Source organism: Urocitellus parryii, chromosome 5 (genome assembly GCF_045843805.1).
Source record: "Urocitellus parryii isolate mUroPar1 chromosome 5, mUroPar1.hap1, whole genome shotgun sequence".
Lineage (NCBI taxonomy): Eukaryota > Metazoa > Chordata > Mammalia > Rodentia > Sciuridae > Urocitellus > Urocitellus parryii.
The window spans coordinates 62,573,143-62,593,169 of NC_135535.1; the positions used below are offsets into that span (position 1 = coordinate 62,573,143).

The 20,027-nt window shown below is 49.1% G+C and overlaps 1 protein-coding gene and 2 long non-coding RNA genes across 3 annotated transcripts; 2 read left to right on the plus strand and 1 right to left on the minus strand.

Moving 5' to 3' along the window:
• Positions 1 to 1,718: 1,718 nt before the first annotated feature.
• On the plus strand, positions 1,719 to 3,592 carry LOC113189831 (uncharacterized). Its single transcript, XR_003301699.1, has 3 exons — positions 1,719 to 1,756; positions 3,288 to 3,374; positions 3,480 to 3,592. It is a non-coding gene; the product is annotated as an uncharacterized LOC113189831 (long non-coding RNA).
• A 2,735-nt stretch (positions 3,593 to 6,327) lies between these two features.
• On the minus strand, positions 6,328 to 8,677 carry Hoxc11 (homeobox C11). The gene is made up of 2 exons (XM_026398817.2): positions 7,840 to 8,677; positions 6,328 to 6,568 (listed from the first exon to the last, which is right to left on the minus strand). Exons 1-2 carry the CDS (start codon positions 8,519 to 8,521, stop codon positions 6,336 to 6,338), a joined length of 915 nt encoding a protein of 304 aa, XP_026254602.1. The 5' UTR covers positions 8,522 to 8,677; the 3' UTR covers positions 6,328 to 6,335.
• Positions 8,678 to 14,950: 6,273 nt separating this feature from the next.
• Positions 14,951 to 19,432, plus strand: LOC113189820 (uncharacterized). The gene is made up of 3 exons (XR_003301696.2): positions 14,951 to 15,277; positions 15,702 to 15,790; positions 17,696 to 19,432. It is a non-coding gene; the product is annotated as an uncharacterized LOC113189820 (long non-coding RNA).
• The last annotated feature ends 595 nt before the right edge of the window (positions 19,433 to 20,027 follow it).

Here is a 20,027-nt window from a genome sequence, read left to right on the forward strand (position 1 = left end):
GTGTACAGAAATATCTTCAAGCGAAACAGAAAATAAAATCACACCAGAGATTGCAGGGTTTTTCCACTTGTTTTGGAGGCTGAGATAAATCATTCTCTTCCCAAATCTTGAAGGAAAGGTTGACTTTTCTTCACTTAGCACCAGGCTCTGCCCCAGCTGAATCGAGGGCCAGGAAATTCCAGGCAAAATGTGGCATGTTCGGAGGTCCAGAAAAACAGTTTTCAGACAGGTACGGAGGTAAGAGGCTGAGGACAATTAAAGGGGCCTTCGGTCTACTTCGGATCTCACAGCCAGGCCGGCGGGCCCAGCCAGCCAAATCCCTCTCACATCTGGATGTTGTACACACTTGCACCCAGATGCTGTGGACTTTAGCATCTACACACATGTCCAACTTGCACTTAATTGACTCTACACAGCCACAAATATTCACTTTTACCCAAAGTGCTCCCTGAGAACCTTGAATCCTGGAGTCTGATAACCCGCACCAGCCGGGCTGCTTCTGTCTTGCCGAAGCCAACCAGTTATTTAACTTTGCTTCCTGAATCGAAACCAGACTGCAAATACCGCCAAGAGAAGCTTTGGGAGGAGGAGCTGGATGGGAGGATATCTTGGGGGGAAGGCCCCGGTCCCCACTTTAATGGTTTGTTTCTAGGTTGCCCCAGTAGGTCAGGTTTCCAGCCAGTGTAAGGACTGTGGTTGGGCGGGTTTGCTCCGGAGAAAAACCCGATCCTCCTTCTCGGGGTTAAGTTCCATTTTCAAGATCTTGATTTCTTTCTCTTTTTCTTTTTTAGTACTTTCTTTGATTTGTTCATTCTGTCTTTCTTTTTTTCCATCCTCCTCTTTTTTTCTTTACTTGCTTCCTTTTCTGTTTTTCGTTTCCTGTTTTCTGCAATTCCTTTTTCTTTTCTCTTTTTCTGATCCATTCTCTCTCTTAATATGTTGTCTTCCTTATTTCACCATTTCTCTTTTTCTTCTTTCTTCATTATACAGTTTCTTTTTTGTTCTTTTCTTTCCTCCTCAATTCTTTCTTTTCCTTTCTTGACTTTCTTTCCTAGGCTTTCTTATTTTTCTCTGGTGTGCTGGGCTCAGTTGGGGTGAAAACACTAGGCTCAGTTGCACGCCTCCCCAGCACAGCTACTCAGGCTTGGAGTTGACCTTCTCCCGTCTTCAGCCTCAGCTCGGCTTCTCACAAGGCGAAGTGTAGGACGGCCAGCCAGCGACCAGCAGCCAGGCCTCAGCAGTCGCCATTAGAGGAAAGGAAAAGCTGGCTCTGAGGCACGTCCCCACTAATGCCTGATGGTTCCCTGAAGTGCCAGGTTCTGGGGGTAAGGTATTTTAATTTCCATCACCCCAAAGGAGCTTTGTTCAGCAGGCCTGCTGTTTTTGTCCTGACTTTCAGAGCTGAACATTAAAATGGCCCAAAGTTGAGCCCAATTGGTGCCCTCAAGGCTGGAGAGAAATGAAGGAGGAGGTTGCCTGTTACAGGTGTGGGTCAGGTCCAAGGAGTTATTCTTAGGCTTGGCAGCCCCAGGCCTTGTCCCCACATGGGTATCTTTGTTCTCTGTGGTTCTGGACGGCAACCCTAATGGACTTCTGTCCTCTTTAGTCTTGCAACAACTGCAACCCCTGGGCAAGAGTTTCTGGGCATTTTGGGTACTGTCTTTCTTCTAACCTTTTTTTTTTTTTTTAATTTCACAGGCAGCAGGGATGCAAGATTATGTGAAAAGACCATCCCTAAGCAGCAGTTTGAGTCAAGGTTATGGGTCTTCTCTGCTTTGTGCAGTGGTTTATGGGGGACATGAGCAGGGCTGTGTGTGTGGCAGGGTTGAGGGACAGAATGGTGTCTGGAGGACAATAAGAGGGTGTGGTGGGGAGTCTTTTGTCCTGGGGACATTATCCAAACTTTGGAGGTCTATAAGGTTGTATCTTAAGAGCATAGTGAACAGGACTTTCCTGAAGTCCTGCAGCCTCTGTTTGCTGGCAGCCCCCAAAGGCAGGTCCAAGGTGGGCCTTTGGAAGGACTGTCCCCGACCTTCAAGCCTTTTTGCCTTCAGCAAAGAAAGACAGCTCCCCCCCCCCACACACACACCCAGACAATGGAGTCCCAGAGTCCTTTCCATCTCTTCCACTCTCAAAGATCTTAGATGCCAGGCTATGGCAGGACCAAAACTTTTAAGTTTTTTTTTTTAAGGGAGGGGGAATCTTGTAAAACTTTTATGCCAAACAAAGTTATAAAAACTTCCCAGGCGTTGCCTTTTCCAAAGGTTTATATGAATAATAAAGAGTGTAGTCGCGTGCACAGAGTTCTGGCCTGCCCCAAGCAGGCAGGATTTAGCAAACTGCATTATTTAGCCTTGGGGCACAGGAAACCCCAGGGGCTGCCCTCTTCAGGGAATATTAGTCCCGAAAGGAATTGCCCTACAGATTCCAGAGAGAGGAGGGGTGGGGGGAGAAGGGGTGGTGCCCTTGACTCCCTTGAAGTTCAAAGTTCTTCTTTGCCCTAATGAAAAAAGTACTCTCTGTCCACTCAGGCCACTCAAGAAATTAGCCCAAGGTTGTTTCTTTTCTCTTAGTGAGGACTGACTGCAAGTAACCCCAGCTCTGTTCACCTTTCAGACCCTGGTCTACCCTTTTTTTTGCTTTCCCCCAAACAAGGCTCCTCAGCTTCTCCATCTGGGAGGCTTAGAATCCATGCTCTCAGAGGTGCTTAATGGGGGTTGTCAGTCTTCTTCTAAGGGACCCTTGCATTGCCATTCCCCACCACCCTAAGTGTCTGAGTGACAAAGAAACCCCAAACCCAAGGCTACCCCCAAACCCACATCTCCCTTTGAGTGCCTCTGGCTCCTCTGCACCCCCAAAGCCCATAGTGGGAGGGGAAGGGGCCCAGAGTTCTCTGTCAGCCCACACCACTTAATACCCTTGTAAACTCCCACGTGCGCTATAAACTTGGATTTTTACAACCAACATTCCTCCTTAGCTCCGGGAAACTTTGAACTCGGCCTCGGGTTTATTTACTTGGGCAGGGGGGAGCTGGGAGCTGAGAAAGGATAGTGAAAAAGAGGGAAAATGTGGGGCAAGGAGATGATGGGGTGGGGGTCTGGGGTGTGTTGGGAGAGCTAAGATGGTCCACTTCGGGTTTGTTTACTATTTAGGGCGGAAGCGTTTTTTAACACAGGCCAGACTGGGTCGTTAAGAGCGAAATGAATCTGGGTTTAGAGGCGCGGGGTGGGGGTTGGGGGGGGCGCTTTATGGCGGCGTCTAGACGAGGATCTTTTGTTCCCGGGCAGCGCTGTGGCTGGAGGGGATTACCCCAAGAGGTCGCGTCCAGAGTGCCCCTGGTCTGCAAGGGGGGTTGGACATTCAGAAGTCTGAAGGTGGGTTTCTTGGGGGCCAGAGACCCCTGTTTTTCCTTTTTAGAAGATCACCAAGGCAGGTTCCTGGGCCTGGGTCACAGAAGTCTTTGTTTTTCTTTCACAAAGACTCTCCTCTCATCCTTCAGAAATCTCTTCTGGAGTTGAAAATCTTTTCTGGGTTGCACGTTGCAGAGAAAGTGGTAGCTGACAGTTTTGAACTTTTTTTCCTCCAAAAATCAGGAGCCCTTTAAAGGTTAATAGTTTGCTTTATAAACTGTTCATTCTAAAGAGTTCTCTCCATCCTCCCTCCTTTACAGGAAACACGGCCAACAGGCTGATGGTCCCTGATATGGCTAGTGGACAAACATTATACCTAGAGAAGTGCCACGCAGGCTCAGTTTGTGCTCCTGTCCACACTCATTAAACACTGCCAATGGTTACACACTATGGGTGACACACTCTGTACTACAGGTAAAAGTGTACAGTTAATATTCCTTCTCACATTCATTCATAGGCACCCTGACTTCAACAAAATGTGCGGGGGCACATGAAAGAATTGTGGGCCACATATACACAACAGTTGTCTCAAGGACCCACGTTTACAATTAAGAGATTCAGACACCTAAGCTGCAGGGTCTCCTGCCATCAACAATAACAGCAGAACTCAGGTTTGATAATTATGGTGCTTTTCCATTTCATTCAACACATGGATAATAACATTTTTAAATTACACAAGAACAGAGAGTGGAAAGATGAGAGAATTGGTCCTGAACCTTTGCTCCCAAGTAACATATTTATAAAAGAGATGACCAAGTGGCGTCACTGAAAGTGTTGAAAGGACTGCGATTATAAGAAACGTGCATACTGGGTGTGGTGGTACATGCCTGTAATCCCAGCTACTTGGGAGGCTGAGGCAGGAGGATTGCAAAGTTGAAGGCAGCCTCTGCAATTTAGCAAGACCCCATCCCAAGATAAAAATAAAATAAAAAGGACTAGGGATGTAGCTCAGTACTAGAGCGCTTGCCCAGTATGTGCCAGACCCAGGGTGCAATTCCCAGTATCAAAAAGAACGGGGGGAAGGAGAAAGAGGAAGAAAAGGAGAAGGAAGAAATGTGCAGCAAATACAAATGGGTGTGGTGACTAGCCCCATGGGTCACTTCCTTCCTCAGTATTCTATCCATGTCTGACATGAATGTCAGACACAGCTGGAGGCTTTTTACTCTGGGACACCTAAAATATAAAACATCAGAGTGGCTCCACTCTGGGTATCTGGTTGTGTCTGGAGGAGCCTGGCCATTTGTGCCAAAGGGGAAGGGGCCAGAGTCTACCTTCCCATCCTGAGAGGCTGTGGAGAGGACAAGGAGGGGGATGGCTCCTCTTCCTCTCCCCTCATTCCTCCAAAACTGTATACAAAATTTTCTATACCATCTTCTCATAGAGGAAAAAAAAAAATACTTCACAAAAGCCCTACCCTCAACTCTACACATTTAACTGAGACAGACGGAGACATCTGGCAGGAGGACGGTGGAGCCAAGAAAATTCCTATAAATTTAAATTTGATGATGGTTACAATTAACTCCACAACGAACGTGTGCTTGAACGGAAAGCATTGCTGGCTGTTTGGACACAGCTTGAGCTTCACATGAGAAAGGAGATCTTAAGAGTAGCCCTGGAATGTCCTCTGTTTCAGAGAGGGAAGAAGCCACTGCCACACTCCTGACCCTGCCAGTGGAGAAGAGCTCTAGCATGGGCCTGCCTTGCCTCTGCAGGCTTGTGCCCACGGGTGGGGATCTTCTGCATTTTCCCTCCTCCTCCTCCTCCTCCTCCTCCTCCTCCTCTGCCTTGAGAGGATGGAGGATTTTAAGAGGAGAGGGGTTAATAAAAAGGTCAAATAAAAATCATAATATTGAACAGAATGAAATATCTTTATTTGCCACCAAAAAAAAAAAATTAACAGCAACCCCTTTGGGTCGGGAGCAGGGTGGGGATTGCACATGTACACACGCACTCACGCACATGGAGGGAGATGGGTGATTTGAATTTCCTTCTGGCATGTCCTTTCCCATCCTCTCTCTGGTAGAAATAAAGGCTTGTGAAATTTATTTACAAAAATTCAGGCCCCAGCAAGGGGGAGGTGCCCAATTCCATTCCTATTGCCTCCTCCATCCCAATTTTCTCTTTTTTCCTCTTTATAAAAAAGAAAAGAAAAAGAAAAAAGGAAAGAAAAGAAAAAGTAAAAAAGGAGGTAATAACTGCAAAGACTACCTATAAATCCATGGAGTGGAGGGGGACACTGTTTGGAGAAAGGTTAGGACACCTCAGTGTGCCAGTTAAGAAATTTCAAAGAAGGGCTCTACACATTTAGGGGGAGAACAACTAGGTTTGGGAGGAGCCAGGGCGCAGACGGAGGTAGGACACGGACTTTGCACACCTAACACCAGGTCGAAGGTACAGGAATTTCACAGCAAGGCAGGATCACATTTAGTTGCCCCCTAACAGTGGGGCAAGGTGGGGTAGGAGTGGGGAGCCCGAGAGGTCCCCCCTTGCAAACAAGGTGTCTTAGTGGATCTGTTCACTTGGGCAAGGGAAGGCTTGTAGTTCAAGGATTGTTCAGCTCAGACGCCCATTACGCTCGCCCCTCCCTCCACCAAATCGGAGCAGCAAGACATTGTCGCGAGGTGTGTTTTCTTTTAAATAAAGAGTCTTGGGGCCTCGGCGCCAAAGGGATCCACTCGCCGTGAGTCAGACACTTCCCTTCACCTCCTTTTCCAGGCCGGTCTCTATCTCCACAGCGAGAGTCAGACCGAAGGTGAAGGAGGTTCCGGAAGGGAGTGCCAGCAACGGCGGTGGGGGCCAGCCCTGGCCAGTCCAGTTTTCCACCCGCGGAAAAAAGACGAGTTAGAAAATAAAAAATAAAAATAAAATAAAATAATTTCCCCCTTTCCCTCCCTCCCTCCCCCAAAAAGGGCCCCCGGTCTGCAGTTACAGCAGCGGATTTCCCGAAAAATACTGCAGCCGGTCTCTGCTTAGTTTTTTTTCTTTCATCCTCCTGTTCTGAAACCAAATTTTCACTTGTCGGTCCGTCAGGTTCAGCATCCGAGACAGCTGCAGCCGCTTCTCTTTGTTGATATACACGTTGAAGAAAAACTCTCGCTCCAGTTCCCGGATCTGGAATTTCGAATAAGGGCAGCGCTTCTTGCGGGTGCGGGGGGCGTCTGGAGGGAGGGGAGGAGGCAAGTGCGAGGAGAGGGGGAGAGAGACACGTGAGACCAGGGCGACCCCAGCCCAGCCCGCTGAGCGCTCAGCGGCCTTTCTCCCAGCCCGTCCGCTGGGCAGCCCTCCCGCCTGGCCCGCGGCTCTCCTCTTGCAGGCCGCAAAGCAGGGGTAAGCCTCGACCCCCTCGCCTGGTCTAGCTGCGGCCACTGAGCCACTGGCGCCCCACTGCCCTTCAGGCGGGAGCCTTAGCTGACAGGGTCTGGGGGGAAAGGAAAGCCTGCTGGGGCCACGTGCGTCTCCGGGAGCCCCTGGCCTGCTCTCAGGCAGCCCTGGGCGGCTCCATCACAGAGCTGCCCTCCTAAAGGTTCTGCTGAAAGTCCACTACCATCTCCCCCAGAAATCTGGGGGAACCGCGGAGAAAGAGGCGCACAAAGTATGACCTGGCGAGAACAGTGGGGAAGCCGAGAGGAAACCGGGGAGCAGGCACCTAGACACCCTAAAGTCTCTTCGGGGGGGCCTTGGTGCCCGGGGCCGCCCGCCGGGCCGCGCCTGCTATGCTGCCTCGCTAGGCCTGCACCGAGGCCGGAGACCGAGAAGGAACGCTGAGACCCCTGCCTAAAACACAGCGGAGCCGGGATCTTCCTCTCCTCCAGCCTCGGTCGCCGCTAAGCCCCTGGTTCTTTGGGTTTCTGCTCCAAGATTCGCGAAAACATCGTTTGAACATTTTTTTTTTAATTGATTTTAAAAAGAAGCAGAGCAACCCTGGCTCTCCTTCTCGGGTCTCAGGTTCTGCTCCATTGCTTCTTTCCTCCACCTCTCCCCCTCTCTGAGTTTCTCCCAGTCTTTCCCTCGCCCTCCCCTTTCTCCCCCTCCACCCCTCCCCTCCCTCCCACCCCCCGGCAACCCGGCTCCCCATCCTTCCTTAAATGCTCCTCTAAGTTCACGATCAAAGTTAATATCGCCCGCAATGGTGGCACTTTTAAAATTTTCACAGACCGAGGAAGATAACGGGGGAGGGGGGTTCACCCGGCTTTTCCAAAGAGCCCGTTTCCCTCCCTCCCACCCCTTCTCCATCGTAAAAAGTCGAGTCGTTGGGAGAGAGGGCTTTGTAGGTTATAATAAAATCCTTTGAATGCTTATAAAACTCCACATAAAATCGGACTGACCCAAAACACGAGGCTGTCCCTGCTCCCCTGGCCACCCCCCTACTCTAGCCCTCCCTCTCGTTCCCTCCCTTGCTGCCCGCCTGTTCCCGGCCGCTGCTACCTACTGGGGGCGGCTCCCTTGGCCGGCTCCTTGGTCGCCGAGTGGGCAGAACCGGACGAGCTGGGATTCGTGTTCTCCTCCTCGGCCTCCGCCTCGGCCCCCGCCTCAGCCCGGGACGCCAGTCCCGAGGCCGGGGGCGCTTCTGGCTCCCCCTTGGCCTCGCCCTTGCCGGAGCAGGGGGGCTCGGCGGGCGCGTCGCCGCCACCGCAGTAGGCGTTGTCGAAGAAACGGTCGAAGGCTTGAGGCAGGACGCTGTTCTTGTTGACTGAAGAGTAAAACCCGGCGGGGGCAGCATGTGGGGCGCTGGGGTGGTGGTGGCTGCCGTAGGAACCTTCGTTTTTCATGAGGATCTCAGTGACTGTGGAAGGAGGAAGGCACTCCCGGTGCATAAGCTCGTCGGCCGCGGCATAGCAGGAAGAGTAGCTGTTCCGATGGTGCCACTTGCCGGATGGCTCCAAGCCGTAGGAGACCTCCCGGACCGGGGGCACTTGGGCCGAGTAGGGATAGGAGATCTGACGAGAGGGGGCTTGGGGCAGGAAGGAGGAGACCGTGGAGAACTCGGGCACGTAGTATGTGCAACTGGGTAGATAGAGGTTGGAGGCGCAGCTCCCTCGCTCGCCGAAGTCAGCGCCCCTCTCTTTGCGCGACGGCGAGCAGAAGTTGCCCAGGTTGACCGAGTTAAACATCGTTCTCCTCTCCTGCCGGCTCCGGATGGAGGTTTTGGACCCGGTCTAGTGAGGGGGGAAATTTTGGGAAGGCGAGATGACGCGTTATCCGTCTTAGTCTCTCTCCCCGAGCACGTGATCCAAAGTAGATATTGTCATATATCAGTTCGGAGCACTTCGCAGACGTAGGAGGGGTTCTCTCTTAGGTAAGATCGGGGACGTTCAGGCGATTGGTTTGCAAACACCGCAGAAACATTATGAAAATCAATTGCAGATTTGTATTCGTTTTTCTCTCGTCACTCCCCTCCTCTCCATTCCACAGAGCGAGCAAAGGAGGAGAGAGAGGTTGGGGTGGGGTGGGCGGTGGGATGGGCGGGGGCGGTGGCTGGGAGGGGGCAATAGTATTTTTATCCCTAGCTGCTACTCCCCAACCCACCCCCAGGATTGGGGAAAAGAGGCGAGCTTTCAATATGGGGGTCTTGCTTCTTCCCTGTGATCAGCAGAGACCAGAATGAAGACTTCTTTCCCCATTGCTCATTTCCTGGAGAATAGTGAATCCTTTCCCCCCAAGTCTAGGAACTCTTACCCCTCCAACCCGCAGTCAGCGCCTGTACAAGAGTTTGAAGAAGTCCATTCTATTATTTTTTCTGGCCAGAGCTGGTTGTCAAGACTCCCTTTTAGGTATTTGGAGAAGCTCCCGGGAAGAGTATCTGAAGTTTCCCAAAGGTGAGGCAGCCCATCTAGAAGCCAGTGTCCCAACTTTGTCTGGCTTGCTGTGCTGTTGCCAGCTAGGGACTCCGATTAGTCATAAACGAGTGGTAAGCGAAGCGCCAGCCGCCCAGCCGGTGCCTGGCGAAGTCTGGGAAAAACCTTCTCTAATGTTGTGTTAAATATTTAGTATGAGAGAGTGGCCCTGGGTGAATATTTCATGCTTGCCTTTATTGTCAATCAATGTGCAGAAAGCTCCATCCACTGTGGATTTTTAAATCCCAAACCCCAAAGAAAAAGATTGGAAAGAAAGTCATGCATCTTCTATGTTAGGGCCCTTGGGGTTGGGGGCTCAGCTCAGCTAGTAGGCTGAAAAGAAGCCTAAAGGGGGGTGCAGCAGAATATGGTGGGAGAATTAGGTTTGGGGCTCCTATTCTTGAATGATTTGGGAGACCTGTGAGGTGGATAGTGGGGCCAGGTACAGTACAGGCCAGCTGGACAGTGGTAGAGAGCTGTGGATCCTAAGGCAGGCAGGGTAGGGCCAGGGGCCTCTCTCTAGAGGGAATCTCCAGAACCTCAACCTTGGCAAAAGTCAGATACCACTGCCTCCTTGCTTCTCAGTCCGGCCTTGCCCTGCTCTCCTCCAAGTCTGTCATCCTCCTGGATCACTGTGGCCCAAAGGGTAGGCTCGGTAATTTTGTCCTCTTGTCTCCCATCCCTTTGGGCATCACAAGACATGTCTGGGAATCAGAAAATCACTTTATTGAAAGGTTCTGGACTGGGTCAAAGGGACCTGATCAATTGGCATGAGCAGAGAGCAATCTTGGTTCCAAAGAGGAACTGCCAGTGTATGATTTGTTAAGGAAGGAGAAGAAGAGCTGAGACCCCAAGGACTGAGCCCACTGAGCTCTTAGAGAAAGAAAGAAAGAAAAAAAGAAAAGCTAGAACCCACCTTACATCCCTAACTTTTGGTCAAAATTGGTTTTCACTTTAAATTTTTTTATCATGATTATATTTTCCTTGCTGAAGCATGATGAAGTACGAGGCCCCCAGATCAGGTAGGGAAGACCTATGGTAACTTCTCTAAACACTACCCTGCCAAATCCATTCCTCCTCAACTTTTATTCCTCCCTAAATTTGCTCAACTTTTAGAGTAAAACTTGGGTGGGGTCTGCCTTGACCCTAGGTCCCATTCTTTAGGTTAGAGTGTTAGAGTACTCCTGTGCCCTTCTACCTACTTAGTGCTGGGCTTTGCTTCCTGAGCCCTCCTTAAGTCTGGGCCAGATCTTTACTGAGGGCAAAGAGGAACTAGATTGGGGCTTTGCTAAAGTGTGGGACTTCTCTGTGTGGAAGGGACCAAAAGGAAAAATCTGTTGTGTTTCCTACTTCCTCCAGCCCTTTTTATAGGGTAAACTGGGGGCAGCATTTTAAATTATAATGGTGGGGAACTCGGAACTGTGGTTTTTATGGGGTTCGCACTGACCTCATTAAACTTGAGTTTATTAGAGGCAAAATGCTCCCCAAACAGTGATAGTAATCAAGGAGAGGGAGGCAAGAGGTACCCCTATCCCTTGTAGAGGTGTTGATGAGGGTAGTGTTTCACCTTCTGCTTTCTCCCCTTCCCTAGGAGAGTCTGCTTCCTTCCCCCTTCTGGCCTCCCGGGCAATGAGGGGCCCAATCCCCCAAGGCACATTCTGCACAGGCAGGGACAAGGGGGGTGTGGGCTGCTTCCTGTGAGGAGACAGCTGTGGGCCTGAGCACTTGAATTTGACCACCAAGTTTATTCCAGGGCCATCATAAAAGTAAGCCAGGCGGCTGCAAGGGGCTGCTGGCGGCCTTATTTCCTTGAAACAAACAAACGAACAAACAAAAACAAAAAGGAAACGCAAGAAAGAACATCAATGACTTAATATCCTGGAAACTTGGGGTCTCCCAGTACAGACTTTTGAGAAGTTATACTCTGCTTCCTAAAAGTAAAACACCAACTTTACATTTTTTCCTATTGTTTCTCTGACTTTTAGTTTTTCAACAGTTAAAAAAAAAAAAAAAAATCCCTGAGGCTGTCAGTTGCTGCTGGGATCAAGGAAAGAAGGCCCTAAGGTCAGCAAGATGTTGATTGGCAAAAATACCTAAGGTGTGGGGTAGTGGCTTCTCTGCCTAGCCTTGGTTCCAGACCACCCATAAGCATGGTCTGAGCTTGCTTGTCCCAGGTTGCACCCTCTCAATCCGCAGTTTCTGGCCAGGACAATAGTTATCTCCCCTATAGGGAGCCATCTGTGGCCCCAATCCTTTCCCTGGTGGGCTTCACTCCAGGTGGCTATTTTTTTCCTCACCTGGTAGGTGGGGAGGTCTCTCCAACCTCCCAGAGTCCGATCCTTCACCTGAAATCCTCCGCGGGAGGGCCATCCTGCTCGCTCTTGTTGGCCTCAGTTCCCGCTGCCTGCCTGACCGCTAGCAGGCGGCTGTGGTCCGGGTAACTGCCTTGGTAGTCTGACCAGGGCCACACCAGCGCCCTTCCCTCCCACACAGGGACACAGAGACAGCTTCAGAAGGGGGCAGTATCTAGCGAATTCTGGCCTGAGCAGCTCCCAGCGGCCTCCCACACACAGCGCTAGGGTTGCCTTGCAGCTTGTCTACCTTTTCCTGGGTTTTACAGATCTTGGTAGGGAGAGGTGACTACCCCACAGATCGTGACTAGGAAGAAAACCCTGGGAAAAGAAAAGGGGGTGCCTAAGCTCTCCTATGGGCTTTGGTTGTAAATTCAGTCCTTTATAGTCGATGAAAAGATAAGGGGAAGGAGTCCCATGCATGGACACCCACAGTTCTTATCCTAGGAGGATGAGGAGGAGCCCTCATAAAAAAATCAGCTTGCACCTTTTTGCACATATTTCTGTCCCTTAGAGCAATATTGTTGCATTGAATAATCCCTTTAGAGTGCTTTGGGATTTTCAGACTAACAGTTTATTTTTCAAAGGAGACACCCATACCCTACTCCACCTCAGCCAAGAAACTGGAAAGGGTGGGACTGCTGGTTTGCAGCTTCCGCCTAGCTTCAGCCTTGGTCAGAGCCCCAAGCCCAAGGCCACAAGTCAGGCCACCTAAGTGATGGACTCTGCTCAGTTTCCTCCGGCATATGGAAGAGGTGTGTGGTAGGAGAAGGGCAGTTTCTCTACCCCTGTAGCCCCACCCAGCTTTCTCCTGAGAGGTATTGTCCCAGGAGACTAGCAGTGCAACCCCATTTCTCCCCATAAAAGCCCGATTTTATGAGCCAGTTTCACTGCCCCCCATCACCAAATGCTCTAAAATGAAAGAAATGCCTTAAAAGTAGTCTGGAAATGGAGCCGCTGCCCTGAGCCTTAGTTTCCAAAGCCAGTTGTGGCCCCACAGAAAATATCTTTTCTGGGTGGAATTGCCCGCTTGGGCCACCCAAATCTCCCCCCTTGCTCATAGCAGAGACTGGGTTGGCCCAAGCCGCCATTCCCAGGCTTTAGCGCCTACTTAGGCTCGGACCCAGTCCTAGCTGATCAAAGTGAGCTAGCGGCATTTTTATGAGATCAACTTCAGTGCCTCTTTACTTGTAATCAGACGCCTGGATCGAAAATGCAAAAGAGAACAGCCCATCAATCCAAAAAAGAAAAGGAGAGAGAGAGGGAGAAGAAGAGGGTAAGGGAGAAGAAGGAAAGGGAGGAGAGAGAGCAAGAGAGAGAGAGAGAGAGAGAGGACAGAAAGAAGGATCTGAAAATTCAGGTGTCACAGAGCAAGAAGATTCCAGTCACCAACAAAAAAAAAGAATCTTTGCCCCCAGCAAGAATGGTTTGTGGGTCTGTCCCAGCCTCTAGGCCCTGTCTTTCTGCCCGCACTTTTCTGCCGGATTTCCGGGAGCCCTGACTCGCCAGGGCTTGAAAGCTAGATCCATCTGATAGCTTCCACAGTGTGGACGCCTGCGTGGGTCGAGTATGCTGGCCTCCATTTTCTTGCCCCTACAAGAAAGCCTCCTTCTGCTCACGATTTAAAAGTCTCCCCCATTTTGCTGCCTTCTGTGATCTCCATGGTTCTCTCTTCACTACAGCCAGAAGTTGAGTTACAGGAAGATTCGCCAGAGATTTATCGCCCAGCCCCAAACTTGGAGAGCCTCGTTGTCATAAACAGCCGTCTATTGTCTAGACTTTTATCTCCCGGTATGGATCTGGATCATGCATTAGCAAGGCTCAAGGGACGTGGGCTGGCTCTGTGGGGTGTGCAGTGCAGCCATGCCTGCCTAAGACCCTTAGGGGTTTCTTTGGGTCAGTTTAGAAGAATGCATAGATTTGTGTGTGTTCTTGCAGTTGGGCAGGTATACCTGAGTGTCCACGGGCGGAGGCCAGAGGTAGAAAAGGTCTCTTTCTCTCTGTGCCTGGGAACATTCTGGTGCGTGTACTTGTGTGTTGGGTGAGAATTTGTCACGGTGTGCTTTGTTCTGGGGCATTTTAAGTGTTCCTGTCTGGGCTTTTGCAGGTTTTATTAACCTGCATCTGCTGAGCCTGTTTATGTCCCTTCGAAGCAGATCATCTGGTGTTTTTCAATATTGGAGTCTATTGTGTGGATTGGCTTCTTTGAGGAAATGGTTTTGGGTGATACCTTTCCAGCCTTGCCCCTTCAGATTCCCCTATCCACCCTGAATCACACTTTAGCTTCTGCCTTCACCAGGGTGTCTGGCCTTGCCTTTCTCTGTGCAAGTCCCTAATCTCCGAAGTGCCTGCCAATTTTCTGTCAGGCATAGAGTACATTTTTGCAGGGTGAAGTCTGGCTATCTCTATCATTCCCACACTAGGGGGAAGCATCCCAACTAGTAAACCTCTTCACTTCCTGGGACTCCCCTTCACAGCTGAGGGAACATTAGAAAGGGCCTCCCCTGTCCATTTTGAACATTTAAAATACTTTCTGCAGAACTCTAGATCTTGACAAACAGGGCCCACCATTCCTTTTCTGGGACTTCCTGGTAATGAAAGCTCCCACCCTGGCTATCCCCTAACTGCTTGAGCCCAAGCACTTTGACAAAAATGGCACTTTTACTAGATTAAATGCCTGCGGGTGAAATACTTAGCACTCAGACCTTAGGTTTAGAAGCTCCATTGAACGCCAGGATCCTTTAATACAACCAGAAATAATCAAATCCGGCCTCTTTGTTTTTTAGTATCGGAACACAGGGTAGGAGGTACCAGGCCCCAAGGCCTGGGAGCCTGGGTGACCATACCCATTGCTTCTGTCACCCTGGCCCCACTTCAGGTCTCTGTGGTATTCCCAACCAGGTAGGCAAGGTGGGAGGGGGTTGATTCCAGAGGCCAGCTTTCAGGTTGAGGAGGTGGAGGTTACAACAGTTAAGGGCTTTGGAAGCATCAGATTTAAACAGAATCCCCTATCCTTGCTTTCTGAACATCCTTAACATTAGAATTTCAATTTAAAAAGAAATAATTAGACCTTAAAATGGCTCCAAGAAGAGGAGAAAACAAGCTGTGAAGTCCAGGAAAAAGGAGGTGAGCCCTTTGCAGATACCACCACTCCAATAAGACCTTCTCTCCACACCTCAGTGATACCTTGGAGGAAAAGGATCAAGGATCCCAGTTTAGGCTCCTTTCTGCAGCACTTTCAACTGAACCGCAGGCTCTACACCGCCAGCCCAGCCGGCAAGGCTGCGGATCTCACTTTCTGTCTCACAGGCCGGCTGTGACTCCGCCTTACTCTCCGTGTCTCCCTGCCTTCCTCCATTCTGCCGCCCAGCTCCCTGAAACCAACAAATATCGAATATACTTGCTTCTCCGCACCCAAGGCCTGGACTGAGCAGGCTCAGCGCTATGGGATCGCAGCGGGAGTACCCGGTCCTTGCGTGGTCACCAGCTGCAGCCTCTTTCTTCGCTATTTGCTGGGTTAAAACGCTTCTCTCTCACTTCCCTCCTTTTCGCCCTGGATCTGAGAAATAAATCCAAGTCTCCTACTGCATCAGCCCTCCCCATCGCTGCTATCTCACTTCTCCTTACCGAAGATAATCTCTTTGTTTCCTGAAGGAAACCGTAATATTCAGACATTTGAGCGGTAAATGAATTTTTCTTTAAGATGTTTGATTTTCTCTCCATTTCTTAACGTCCTGCTCCGCTGGACGGTGGAATAGAACGACTTTAGAAGTCTGCAGAGGGGAGAGGGTGAGTGGAGAGATGGAGCCCAGAGTTAGCGGTCATAGATGCGGAAGACCAGGAGAACTTAGGAAGGGAAGAGGGGGGAGGAGAGAGAGAGAGAGAGAGAGAGAGAGAGAGAGAGAGAGAGAGAGAGAGAGAAGGCGTGGGGGTTGGGGGAGAGAGGGAGCCCCAGCTGGCGGGAGCCTAGCCAGAGAGAGAGAAAAAAGAAAAGTTTCCCGGAGTCTTCCTTAGTTGACTTCCCTATCCGAAGCGTTCTCCGGCGGACAGAACTCACCCCCAATAAAGGAAGGAGTGGGGGTCTTTATTTTTTCAATGTCCCATAGAATCCAGTGTTTACAAGATGAGAAATGCCACTGCCAGCGTTCTTCTGGAGAGAAAGGCTGAAATGGAGGACCGACGCCTTCCTTATAAGGTACGATGCTAACTTGACCTTCACTTTGTCATGGCGCCCCCGCCCACCCAGACTGCTGAAAGCGACCAGGCAGAGTGCGAGAAATTGCTGACCCTTGCTTCTGCCTCCCTCCTCTCTTTTTCTTTTAATTTCTGCCCTTTTCAACCCTACCTTTTCCTTTTAATTTCTTCCTTTCTTTGTTTTCTCCTCCCGTTCTTGCCGCCCCTTTCTTTCTCTCATTTGTTTTAGTCTTGCCTTTGGTTTCATAGTTCCCTAAGATTCTCTGGGCCTTGCTCTCTGCCTTTGCCTCTCAGGCAGTCTTCCCCTGTCTCCCACAGGCTTCTGGACTCTTGACTCCTGGAAACATTTTTTTTTTTTTTTTGTGCTAGTGTGCATGCTGCTGGGACTTAACCGAGGGTCTCATATATGGCAAGCAAGTGTTCTACCCCTGAGCCACAAACACATCTTTAAAATTTTTTTTTCAGTCTTCCCTTCATCCCCACCATGAACTGACCTCTGCAGTCCCAACTAGGCTTTTACCTCCACTCATGTGTCCTTTGGGAGGAGACTCCAGGAAAGAAAATAAAATTTGGGATTAAAAGGGTGGGGGGACTTGCTCTGGGCCCAGTGCCTACTTGGGGTTGACTATGAACTTGATTGAGATAAGCTCCTATCTTGCTCTCTCTAGTCTCACCTACCAAGTCTCCACAACACTAGTGGCCTTGCACTGAGAACTGAGAGCTAAGTCCCTGACTGTGGAGGCCTGGGGAGAGCAAAGCCCACTGCTCCCTAGACTAAGAAGGGCAGAGTTCAAGTATCAAGTTGTTCTTTGTCCTTGTCTGAGCTTTATGACCCCTAAAATTCTAGAGATCTCCCTCAAGACACTCAGATAAGAAATTTAGAGTATTAACAATTTTTGAAAATTTTTACTCTTTTAATAGTAGGAAAGAGAAAGACTCTCAGAGCCTCTCTTCCTTGCTTCATGCTGCCTCCCAGGCTCCAACAGAGCTTCTGACATTAACTCTAATCATATCTTGTGTGACTATAAAATAATATTATCGACACCCCTATAATTATCTATTATCCACTTACTTGTGATGATTACAATACTAGAGGAGGCAGGTCTATGCTGACAAAGTGAAGCCAAGTGAATATTGAAAATGAAACTGGATCAGAGGCCTTCAAACTGGATCTCTTACTTATTTGAGTATGTTTTCAAAATCTGTAAGCTCCTGTCTAGACCCTTCTTGATTTAGGAGTAGTCTTTTAGTAGAACTTAGGGTAATATTGAGAGACCCTACCACCTCCTTTTCCTCTGTATCCCAAACACCCCCTGGCCCCTCCTCCTCCTTCTTCTCCTCCTCCTCAGCACAGACACCAGAGAGGGTCAAACAATAAAAGGGAAATGCTTTCTCTCACTCCCCCTACAATTATCCGGATAATTGCATGAATTCTTCCTTGAATACCACTGTGTACTGAGGGTCCAGGATTTCAGCAGGAAGTGTAGAGGACAGGATTTCAAATGGGGGAAGCTGAGAGTCCTGGGTTCTTACATTCCCGGACTTTATAGTTCTGTATAGTGTTACATTGTTTCTTCAGGCAAAGATCTTTGTTCCCCTTCAGTCATTTTTCTCCCTTTCCCCCTCCCCTTCCCTCCTCCCCGCCTTTTTGGTCCCTTTAAAGGAGACTCAGATCATCTTCTGCTCTTAATAGATGACTATAAAAGTAAAATTAATTCCCCCTTGCCCTTTAATATCAATATCTCTCTGTTAAGTATGCACATCGGCGAGAATAAACAGAATTAAGTGCTACAACCCGAACCAGCAATTACACCCAAGGTGTTTTTCTCCCCCATTGGATCTGGCTTATCAGGGGCTGTTCACTCTGGTGCAGGATAACCAGCGGGTATTTGTATTTTTTTATAAGCTCATTGGACCCTGAGCCAGCACCGACTTGGTAGAAAAAGCAACCACGAAGCCAGAGAGAAAGAGAGAGCCAGAGGAGGGAAGAGAGCGCCAGACTGAGATGAAAGGGAACCACGCAGAGAAACGCTGGGAAAGGAACCAGACGGCAGGTCCCCCGAACAAACGTGGCAGAGGGCATGACAAGCACTCACTGGCTCGCGGACAGAGGTTTATATATTTTTATTTTTAAAGTCTCATTTTGGGCCCGATGAAGAAAAGGGAGAATTCAGGGAAGGAGAGAGGAAAGAGTCCTAGCTCACAGCATGAACGCCCAGGAAGGAAAGAGCGCTGGACAAACCCGAGTGGGCGCCAGGGCAGCTCAGGCTCCAGGCAGGCGTCGTCCCACACGCAGCTCAGCTCGCGACCGGGGCCCTCCAAGCCGCACCCTGCCCGCCCCGCGGTGGCTGCCACAGCTTCCTTGCACGTCTTATCATCTCCATCTTTATGGTGAAGCTTGTTAACAAGACCAGCGAGCTGGCCACTCACATCTATCTCAGCCGCGCCCGCTCAGCCGAGTAGCGGCCGGCGGGGGGGACTGGGAGGCGCTAATTAATTGATTCCTTCGGACGGTAAAATATCGCAGCGTCTACACGGAATCCGTGGACTCATAAACAATATCTCTGCTGGGTGTGAGTGAACTGTCTCAAAGAATTTTTTTTTCCATAGGTATGTCAGACAGCCCTGAATTTTTAGTTGCTGAGACCTAAGTGAGACTAATTTTTAGGGGGCCAAAACAGGGAACTCAGTGCCTCTCCAATAATTTTGTTGGGAAAAGGAGAAAAGAAAATTTGGGGTTATGAGATAGCTTTTTCCTGCTGCTTGTGTAGGCCCAGCCCAGTTTAAAAATGGGAGTCCAATAGCTGGGACCGCTGAAAGCATCTCTTGTCCTAGCTGAAAGGGAGGCTAATCCCAGATTTGAGGCTACCAATAGAAGCCCAGGTCAACTTTTGTTTCATGTTGCTCTCTAGACTCGATATTTAAAATAAAAATTTAAAATTAAGCAAATATTAGCCTTCAGGAGCCCCCTTACGCTCAGAGAACACCTAGAAATCAACATGTCTGTTAAACACCACACCAGACCAATTCAGCCTCCTTTTTCCTACCTGGCAGAACAGAATCAATCTCTATTGTACTTACATTAGGTCTAGAAGAGAGCATCTTGGGACACACGGGGTAACCTAATCATATAATTCTATGTAGGAGTGATTATGCAGTAGATCCTGCTGAAGACAGGACTTAATCCTGTTCTAAATACCCAGCTTCAGACAAGAGAGATACAACAGGCAAATAGATATTGGTGACCACTTACTTAATAATGCTTGTAGACATAGAAGGGGATTTTAGGAGACAAGAATAATAGAAACACAAAAAAGAAAAAATAAAATTCAGCAGATGGAGACTGTCATTACTAATGCCTGAACTTCCTCTTGTTCTTACTTTTAAGATCACCAGAGAAATATGTACTATAAAGATGTAAGTCCAACAATTGTATTTTCAATATATTTGGTATACATACACCATGCGGGCAAACATAATTTACAGTGTGTAAATATGCACTTTGTGTATGTACAATATTTTTTCATTAAATTTTTGTGTACATACAGCAAGATCTAGGTAAAATTAATGCACAGATTCTATGTGTCCTGTGGAGTATATAAGCATGTTGCCAAGTAGACTCAGGACTATACATTCCCCATGTAGGACATATTCACTGTAGTATTTATATATGTAAATAAATTTTACATGTGAGTACCTATGCTATGTGATCTTTTCTCTATACATTGCTTTTCCTTGTAACAGATAATAGTGCCTCTGTGTGCATATTTTATATAAAACTGTATTTAGCATGCCCAGAAAATACAAGTAATATAGGTATCTAAAAGATCTATTAACATACATTGGTCATGACCCCAGCACGGCCAGGTGTATATATTAGGGAATATCTTTCCAGGATTCCATGTGGACTACATGCCTTTCAGAAAGCTTTCCAAGCAAGGACTCCTGGTGGGTTGGATCCCTACAGACCTGTCCTTGAAGGAAGTTTTCCTCTCATGGTCAGACAAACTGAAGACTTGTCTCCAAGTGCCCAGCAAACTCTTTGGCTTGAAAATGAGAAATCATCCACTGGCACTGAGCTGGTTCCCACTGGTCCAGCACTATAGTCTTGTGGTGGTTCAATTTCCTGGCTTCTGTGTTAGGATTCGGCGGGTAGCACAGGAGCCACCGGGGGCAAAACCGCCAGAGATAAGAAACCCCGCTGGAGGGCTGGCTGCTACTGTGGGGACACTGCGTGC